The sequence below is a fragment of the Bison bison genome, unplaced genomic scaffold (genome assembly GCF_000754665.1).
Source record: "Bison bison bison isolate TAMUID 2011002044 unplaced genomic scaffold, Bison_UMD1.0 scf7180017864163, whole genome shotgun sequence".
Lineage (NCBI taxonomy): Eukaryota > Metazoa > Chordata > Mammalia > Artiodactyla > Bovidae > Bison > Bison bison.
Window position 1 is genome coordinate 5,086,241 of NW_011494735.1, and position 9,327 is coordinate 5,095,567.

Sequence of the window (9,327 nt, forward strand, 5' to 3'; positions counted from 1 at the left end):
GTTGCCACCTGCCTATTCCAGCTCCTGTGGGTCTGTGCCCCTTCTAATCCCTCCCGGGGGTGATCAGGTCCCCTCTCCCACCCTACCAGGTGGTTTCCTCCTCACCTGAGCACTCAGTTCCCCTGCTGCTGTCCACTACTTGCTAACATGAAAGGTCCAGGCATTGAGAAGCAGAATCCTTCCAGAAGGGCGAGGCACCTTCCCCCCTCTAGAAGATTCGAGCCGCAAGGCCTCGGAGTAGTCCCAAATGGGACTTGTCTCCTCAAAGTGAGGAGTTCCCCCGCCCATCAAATGTTGTAGCCACACGTTCTGGGAAACAAACTCATTCAGGACAATGCAGATAGTGGAGTGCAGTTTATTACACTGGCGGGCCCAAGGCAGAATCTCCTCTTAGCCAAGGACCCTGACCAGTTTTTCTGAAAACCTTATATACCGTAAGTTTACGTGCCCAAACCCACCTCCCCAAATTCCCTGAAACTAGTCTGAACAAAGGAAAAGGAAGATACAATCAAAGTTAACCCCTGATTCATATGCCTTAAGCCTAGGTAGTTAACAGTGGACAATTATCAATAGGCCTGTGGTCATACCCCAATAAGCATAATAGAATTTATGATTCTATTCGGTTACACAGATAATTAGGGTATTCTTTTAGGCAACAGAGAGTCGAGGTATGAGCCCTGGGGCTCTTCCATCCAGGGTGCCTGGTTTTCCAGTTGGTATGTCATTTCCACAGATACTGGGCTTATAGCTCAAAGTCCACTGTCCAGCCCAAGATGGAGTCCTGCTTTCAAGATGGAGGCTGTTCTGTCTGTTTCCTCCTTCACTAGGTGCTGGGATGGTGTTTGAATGAGACACAAAGCCTGCCTCTGGCTGGAGACTAGAAATGGTTCTCTTTATTAATCTTTCACTCACACTCTGGTTACCCCTGGCCAATCTGCATTAGGCCAGGCAGATTGTTGCATGTAGCTAAGATCAACCACGGGTACAGTCTATCTGTCTTGGGTCAGGGAGCATGATGCTGCGGCTGCCCTTTATCCAGTGTGGCTTCTGGGAGAGACTTGAAAATTCACAAAGAAATAACTTTAGAGAAGACACATTAATAATCTGTAATTATTTAGCACACACATGTCTCTATGAATAGTTGTTTTCACAGAAGCAGTTTTATGATGTATCTACTGTCTCTCCTAATAGCACATACTTGTGAGACTCCTTGTATGATGGTTTGGAAATCCACCTACAGCCCTAGAGCAGACTTTCCCCTTAGTAGGCTTTGTCAAGCTCACTAAAATCTAAGATCTTGGCTCCATTAACACTATCTTACTAATGAGATGATTGTTCATCAGGGCCACATAATGAACAATGCATGTATTGCTGCTACTAAAGACTGGTTTGCAATTTTCTGACATTCTATTTTTGTTTCACAACTATTTATTCCTTTTACAGGAACACTGATGAATCTGGCAAGTAGCACTGGGTCAAACCCCAACAAAAGAAGGCAATTCCCCAAATTACCTCCATGCAGGTTCCCAAAGACACTTAGTAACTTATTTAATCTATTTATCTATTCATTCAATATGCTCTTACTAAGTCCTTCCTATGTATACAGCACTGTTCTAAGTGCTGGAGATACAAAGATGAAAGAGAGGGATAGACTTTTCTCTCAAGAGCATATAATTCAATAATGTCAGAATTTATTTTCTGCTGGGAACAAAATTATGTATGTTTGTAAGGTTCCCAGGCAAACCAACAGAAGCCTAATTTAATCCATTATATAGTTTAACTCTATATAGAGAACTAAACTGTGCATAGAGTTAAGAGCTTAACTCTTAACTCGAATGCTAATATAATTATATAGCATTTTGGACAAAAATGGTCATATCATATATAGCAGGAAATTGGAAAAGAAGAGTTTTCTCATCTGGCATTCATGAATCAGCTCAAGCAAACTTGTACAGTGGGTATAATGGTATGGTTTTTATGTACTCTCCCTAACCTTCCCTTTTAATTACCTTCCCAAATGCTCAGTGTTCTCATGCTGTCTTAACTCTTCACTGTGGCTCCTTGCCGAAGGCCTGTGCAATCTCATAAAATGCTCAAATTTCTACAATTATTCACATGCCTTCTTTGATGCTCCTGATCCAAGCTTGTTGCAAAAAGAAAAATCTGATCAAACTAATCTGCACGAATTTACATTCCTTCCCGTAACAATAGATCAGGGCCCTTGTTCCCTCTTCCCACCTCCTTGGGAAGGTTTCAGTTTTAGGTATTATTTAGAGTTCAATGTATTTTAATAAAAACCACCTGTAATCATTAAATTGCCAGATTCTCTTCTTTAGACTTTCATGTATATAATAAAAAGTGTTATAAGGTTTTTGGAAACATTTGGGGGGGGGGACTTGTGTGTTGTTTAGAATGAGTGCAGGTAAAATGAACTACTTGACTGTATTCTTAAAATACTTGCATGTTAAGACAAATACTGATCAGATTGTTCAGCATTAATATTTTCAAGTTTAAATTGGTATTGATTATGATTTAATGAAAAATTTAAGATATATTTGCATCTACTGTAATTGTTTGGTCACTTAATGCCATAGAATGGGAGGAAAATTATGTTAGCCAATACTGCTACTTTTAAAATTTAAGTCTTCTTCAGCATTCAGCATATTTTTTAAAAAAGGACATAAAATTTTAAAAAATGGAATTGTCTCCAAGCTGTCATTACTGCTTATTTTAAAGTAAAGGATATAGGTCTTTTTTGTTTGATCACCTCTAAAGAGATAAGAATCTATGAAGCTGCTAGGAAAATGAGTCCGTGACCAAAATGCTTACTCACTACAGGAGATCAGAAAAATTTTAACTAAACCTGGAATCTACAAAGACAAAGCAGTCATTTTCTTTGAAAAGTATGTAGGGTTTAGAAACTTTCTGGGATTTGTCTGTAAAAGCACGCCCCAGGCCTAATAGTGACGTTTTAGGGAAATGCTGGCGTATCAAGGTGGGAAGGCTTGGAGGTGGTGCTCTGTGGGCTCCTACGGTGGTTAGGTAGTTCTCAGAAGACAGCACTGGAAATTAGATAATTGCTGATGTCATATTTTTCACACACACAATTTGGTGTCCTGGGGGCTATAAAAGCAGCAGCTTCTACTTTCCTATCACAAGCAGAAGCCTCGATACAGGTAAGTCCTCCAACGAACTTGGTAGGATTGGCTTGCTGGGTCTATTCCTTCTGGATACTTAATTTTTTCCCTTAATGTTGATTTTGTTTCTCGTTCTCTTGATACCAGGTTCTTCTTCCCTAGTCACCCATTGCTCAGGTTTGCTTTGTCCACGATGGCTGCCCTGCAGAAATCTGTGGGCTCTCCTCTCAGGGACACTCTGGCCGCTGGCTGCCTCCTTGTCATGGTGCTGTGCGCCCAGGGAGGAGCGGCTGCACCCATCACGTCGCACTGTAGGCTCAACGAGTCCGACTTCCAGGAGCCCTACATCTTCAACCACACCTTCACTCTGGCTCAGGAGGTACTCATCTCAGTCTTTCTCTTTTGCATCTTATCTACTTGGAACCTGAATAGTTCTTAAAATTTCTTCAGAGGACATCTAAGATCTTTAACAGATGAACATTAATCGCTGCTGGTATACCTGTCATCATTTTCTATGTCTCTTTTAAGACTTTTTGGAGATCAAGCTTTACCTCAAGACCTTCCATTTTGCCCGTTAGGCTATGTCCATTCAGTTTTACCCCCAAAGGAGCCAAGTAGTAACCCATCTGACTGTTTATGGTTCCCTTTACTTCTCTAAGCATTCTTTTAGTTTTTGAAGAGAAAGAAATTGACATCTTTGAGCACTTACTATGTTATGAGCTCTATTCTAGGAGCTTTAAATCCATTCTTTCTTTTTTACTGAAGTATAAATATATGAACTGAATATAATCCATTGACAGTATTATTTAAGTTCCAGGTATACAGCATAGTGATCCACAATTTTTAAAGATTATTCTCCATTTATAGTTATTATAACATATTGGCTATATTACCTATGCTGTACATTATACTGTTCTATCTTATTTTTTAAATTTATTTTGAAGTATAGCTGGTTTACAGGGTCATGTTAGTTTCCAGTGTACAGCATGCTGATTCAGGTCTATATATATGTATAAATATACGTACATATGTGTATATATAATATATGCATATTCTTTTATATATTATTTCCCCTTATTGGTTATTATAAAATATTGAGTATAGTTCCCTGTACTATTTAGTAACTTCTTATTAGTTGTCTATTTTATACATTGTAGTGTATATATGTTAATCCCAAACTTCTAATTTATCCCTCCCCTCAACCCCTGAGCATCATTTTAAACCCATGCACTAAAGAATCCTTTCTTTAGTCTTCACAGTGCTGCTCTGGGAAGAGGGGACAGAGTACAGCTTTGCTTACACACATTTCTTCTAGCTTTATGATGTCCAGGCACTTAGTCTTTTCTTCTCTTCCAGGCTAGTTTGGCAGATAACATCACAGATGTTCGTCTCATTGGGAACAAATTGTTCCACGGAATCCATGTAAGCCATAGGCATGATGCCACTTGTGGTTACTTGGAGTGGTGGTGAGGATGGGCTGGGTCTTGTGGATGTCCCCTAATTTGAGCCCTGCTGTTTCACTTTCACCAGCAGGTGACGAAGCGCTGCTACGTGCTGAAGCAGGTGCTGAACTTTATTCTTGAAGAGGTGCTGTTCCCCCAATCCGACAAATTCCACCCCTATATGGAAAAGGTGGTGCCCTTCTTCTCCAGGCTCAGCAAAAAGCTAAGCCAATGTGTAAGTTCTTCTCCAGCCTAAGTCCAATCCTCCCAGGTGCCTGCCTTTCCTCTTTCTTCTGTGTAGAACCCTCTTCCTTCCCACCCCAGTGCCCCTTCCATGCTGGTAGTGAGAGGTGCCTCCATCACACCATTACAGAAATCATTTGGCATCACAACTTGTTTGCTTTTGCTTTAACTGAGTCACATTTTGAGTTGATTGTGATGGGCAGGGTCTGAAAGACCACAGGAGGCTCATTTGTCCCTGTGAAAAAGCGATTTGGACTATGTGAGATGAGAAAGGTGTTGGGAGCTGTGAGGAAAAATACCCATTGGTGCAAATGGATTCACTGAATATAAGTTGATGGAGGGAGGGGATGGGAAAGAGAGAAAGGGAGAAACAAGATTTAATATTCGGCAGTGGGTGGGTGGATGAAGACTGCTGCCCTTTTGATAATGGAAGTGACAAAATCAGAGGTGCGTGAGTTTGATACCTCTGAATATTGAAAACTAAGAAAAATATTTTGGTGGAGTAGGCTGAGCAAAAGGGGCCTACTATTTATTGAGGAGGGCCCTGTTCACATAAGATGTTTTATGTAGGTTTCTTGTTCTGAGCCCATGTTTTTGATGAGGTGCCGTTATGGTTTTATTCTTGACAGGATTTGCATAAACCACTCCGCTCTTTCCACAAACTTCAACCTCAGTAGGGTTGCCCAGAGGTGAAGTGAGGTCCCGTGTAAGGGAAATGACTGGATTTTGGTGTCCCAGGGAATTGAAGAGGTCAGAAAATCTAGGTCACTATTGATATCTAGGTCATTGTGGGCAAAATTGCTAAGAACTTTAATTCCAGATGAATTGTAACATACTTCAGTTAGGAAGGCTGAGTTTCAAAATCTTCAGTACAACAATGTTAAACTTGTTACTCTCATTTCCATTTTGTAGCATGTTGAGTCTGACAACCAGCACATCCAGAGAAATGTACAGAATCTGAAGAACACAGTGAAAAAGGTACTACTAACAACTATTAGTACTAAATCATTTGATAGAAGAGACAAATATTGTTTTTCTTCCCTTTCTTTCCTTTTTTCTCCCATGTCATGATTTTTTACTTGACTCTCCTGCCATTGGGTTGATTATTCAGGTGCACATTAAGTATAGATGTGTCTATGCTATGCTATGCTAAGTCACTTCAGTCGTGTCCGACTCTGTGTGACCCCCCAGACGGCAGCCCACCAGGCTCCCCCATCCCTGGGATTCTCCAGGCAAGAACACTGGAGTGGGTTACCATTTCCTTCTCCAATGCATGAAAGTGAAAAGTGAAAGTGAAGTCGCTCAGTCGCATCCGACTCTTAGTGACCCCATGGACTGCAGCCTACCAGGCTCCTCCATCCATGGGATTTTCCAGGCAAGAGTACTGAAGTGGGGTGCCATTGCCTTCTCCGTAGATGTGTCTACATGTTTATAAGTCAGTTTCCAAATTTTGCAAATTCTAGAACTGGCTGGGAACTTAAGACATTGACTTATTGTCACCCATGTGCTAGGGATGGCCAGTGCCAGAGTCAGAATAGACTGCAGGACCTCTGAATCCCATCCAGGCCAGAAGTGCTGGATATTATACTTAGTCTCATTAGTTCTTAGGGAAATTTTAGATACCTACTGATTCATTTAGTCTGAAGAAGCATTTGTTCAAAACCCAAAACTGGGTAAAACTTATTTGAAAGAATTTTGAAGTCATTCACATGATGATGTAAAACTTGAGAAATATACCTAGAACAGCCATAATAAAAGAGCTGGACTTTCACATAGGATGAATTTCTGGAATGGTTTGATACTTATATTTAACTATTAAAATACCCAGCAGCTATTGGTTTTAATTTAAAAGTGAGAGTGAATGTCCCCCCAGTCTCTTTTACACAGTATCAAATAGAATAGAAATATTACTATTAGTAATGGATTCATTGTAGGGAAATGAATGTCCACACCGGAAGCCCTCTTTCTTCCTCTTTCCTTTTCCTTCTTTCCTGGTCTATTCTTTCCCTTGACAATGTGCTAATGAGCATCTATCTGATATAGGTTAGTGTATATTTTGACAGAGAATGATATGGTCGGGTGGCCTATTTGGGGGGAAAGAACAACAGGGGAAGGCTCAGCTCAGCTGCTGTGACTCATCCAAAAACCAGAGCTACCATGAGCAGCAGCAAAAGTGAGGATTTGGTAGGCAGGTACAATTAAACCTCAGAAACAAGAATGCTCTGGTAGATGGAATTTTCAGTAACAAGCGTAACCTCAGTTCCCCCTTTTTTCCATCTTGATTTTTTAAATAAAAAGTATCTCTTCCTGAATGTGATTTAATGAACATTGTCAATGTCTTCCTTTGATAACTGAAGGATTTGTTTTTTTCATTGTGAAGATAAATTCTCTTGTCATAGAACGATTAGCTAGACACAGAGGGCTGAATATTAGCATGCCATAGCCAAGAAGTACTTTGCATTTCTGGTGTGAAAAATTCCTCATATGAGCTTACTTTGTTGTCTTTAGAAAAGTGGAGTGTGGGAGACAAAAAGCTGATGGTGATTTGTGTGGGAAAACAGATTTTAAAGCTCTTAATCCATTTTGAAGGAATTGACTTACACATTAGCAATCAGTTGCCATGTGGATGAGTTGTTACGCTTTTTTTTTTTTTACCCTGTAGTTCCAGAAAGCCTAGTGAGAGAGGAATATTATTCAGAGAAATCTCAGCATGCATAAACACTGGTCAGCACTATGAAATGGGAGGGCATCTTGGGGGGATAGTAATCCCTTGTCACTGAAGAAAAGCAGAAAGCAGGCTGTAGCAGAACAGAGAACAGACAGTAGAATTGTTTATCATCTTGGGAGTCTTTGAGATATTAAAAAAATATCTCTTGTCATTATGTCAAAGGAAGTATTGAAAGGTGGAAAGATGGAAGAAAGCAGGAAGAGAAAGACCAGAGTCTAGAGGACAATGATGACTTAGGGTTGCTGTTTTCTTTGAAATAATCTTGAGCACATTTAATAGATTAGACAAGTTTCAGAGGAGCGGATTTAGACTTGTGTTCCCTCTCCCATGGGGTTTAAAAGACTTTTGCCTACTACTTGGAAGGAGGAGGAAAGAAAGGGTGTTAGACTGTATCTGGCCTTTCACTGTTAAAGCAACTAGATAGGAGACACTTGTTATTTCCCCCACAAAAGTGAAAACTTGTTTTCCCCACCTTGGTCAAGAAAGTGGAAACAGAAATAGTCCACATGTTTTGGTACATGTGGTAGTTTTGGTTCAAGACTATTGGAGTTGAGTGGTTATACTAACTGATTGGTCACAGCAGTCATGGGACTCAGAGGCAGGGCAAGGAGGGGTGAGTGGTGCTTGGGTCCCCCAGATCCCCCAACAGCCTCTACCTGCTTGCTCTGGTTCAGCAGTGATTTAACACATCAACCAGCTGAGACTGATGCCCATAGGTGCCCTCTCAGATCAGGTCATATATTTTGAAAAAGGGTATTATCACTAATCTTTTATAAAATGTTAAAACTTGGTTTCTGTTCCAACAACCTAACCATCTCATCTCTCTCTAATTTGTTTCTCTTTAGAAAACATGGTATAAATGCTGAAATACTTGTGTGTTCTTATTTTCACAGCTTGGAGAGAGTGGAGAGATTAAAGTCATTGGAGAACTGAACTTGCTGTTTACAACCCTGAAACGTGAATGTGCTCAAGTAGACCAAGGCTGGAAAATGGGTTACTAACCTTTCTCACCTGCTAAACAATAAGATCCCCTGAGGTTTTATCAAAAGGAAAAGGGGGAGCCAAACTCCACAGTCCTGTGTAAATTCTAAAAAAAACCCCCGACTTAGCTTCAAAATGAGAACAATGTGACTTGTATCCATACGATCAGAAGCTAGACCTTCCAAGCATATTAATAACTTTTTATTGTAGTCAGTGTTTTATACACAGAAATTTACCTATTTCCCCACAAAAAAGATTACTTTCTATCTCTTTAGAAAAAGCCCCTAAATAACTTCATTTCCATAATCAATACTTTATATTTATGAATTAATTTATTGTTATAAGTACATGTCTTATTATTTATGTCACTTTATAATATGGGTTTATTTATGGAAGCATTATAAAATATTTCTACTTAATTATAAGGTGAATAGTAATATTTATGATAATAATTATGGAGTTATGTTTATTTAGTCTCAATAAACACATCGATATCTTAAATCTTGTGGCTTTGTGACTTTTTTCCCCGTTAATGTTTTCACTACCATCATCACCATCATGATCATCATGTAATCATTCCTATTTGCTAAATGGGTCCGAAAGCTGTAAAAATGATTTTATTCCTGACTCTAAGCAAATGAGGTGCTATTAGTATTATCCCCTTTTACTGGTGAGAAAACTGAATCAGAAACATGTTTAAAATATTGTGTCACTTTGAGTAGTTGGACCTTTTTAAGCTAGGTCTATCTGATTTCTAGGGGATCTTCTGTATTACTCATATAGATTTATTGTGTTG

At 39.7% G+C, this 9,327-nt stretch overlaps 1 protein-coding gene across 2 annotated transcripts; it reads left to right on the top strand.

Moving 5' to 3' along the window:
• Positions 1–3,160: 3,160 nt before the first annotated feature.
• Positions 3,161–9,032, top strand: IL22 (interleukin 22). Of its 2 annotated transcripts, XM_010841565.1 has the most exons (6): positions 3,161–3,176; positions 3,285–3,516; positions 4,494–4,559; positions 4,668–4,814; positions 5,735–5,800; positions 8,444–9,027. In XM_010841565.1, exons 2-6 carry the CDS (start codon positions 3,331–3,333, stop codon positions 8,549–8,551), a joined length of 573 nt encoding a protein of 190 aa, XP_010839867.1. In that variant the 5' UTR covers positions 3,161–3,176; positions 3,285–3,330; the 3' UTR covers positions 8,552–9,027. The 2 variants fall into 2 exon arrangements, with proteins under 2 accessions (XP_010839867.1, XP_010839868.1); XM_010841566.1 differs by lacking the exon at positions 3,161–3,176 and having other exon boundaries at positions 3,331–3,516; positions 4,671–4,814; positions 8,444–9,032.
• The last annotated feature ends 295 nt before the right edge of the window (positions 9,033–9,327 follow it).

Coding starts and splice junctions, on each gene's coding strand:
- IL22 (XM_010841565.1), top strand. CDS start 3,331: ATGGCTGCCCTGCAGAAATCTGTGGGCTCTCCTCTCAGGGACACTCTG. Junction 3,517..4,493: donor CCTTCACTCTGGCTCAGGAG/GTACTCATCTCA, acceptor CTTCTCTTCCAG/GCTAGTTTGGCAGATAACAT. Junction 4,560..4,667: donor AATTGTTCCACGGAATCCAT/GTAAGCCATAGG, acceptor CACTTTCACCAG/CAGGTGACGAAGCGCTGCTA.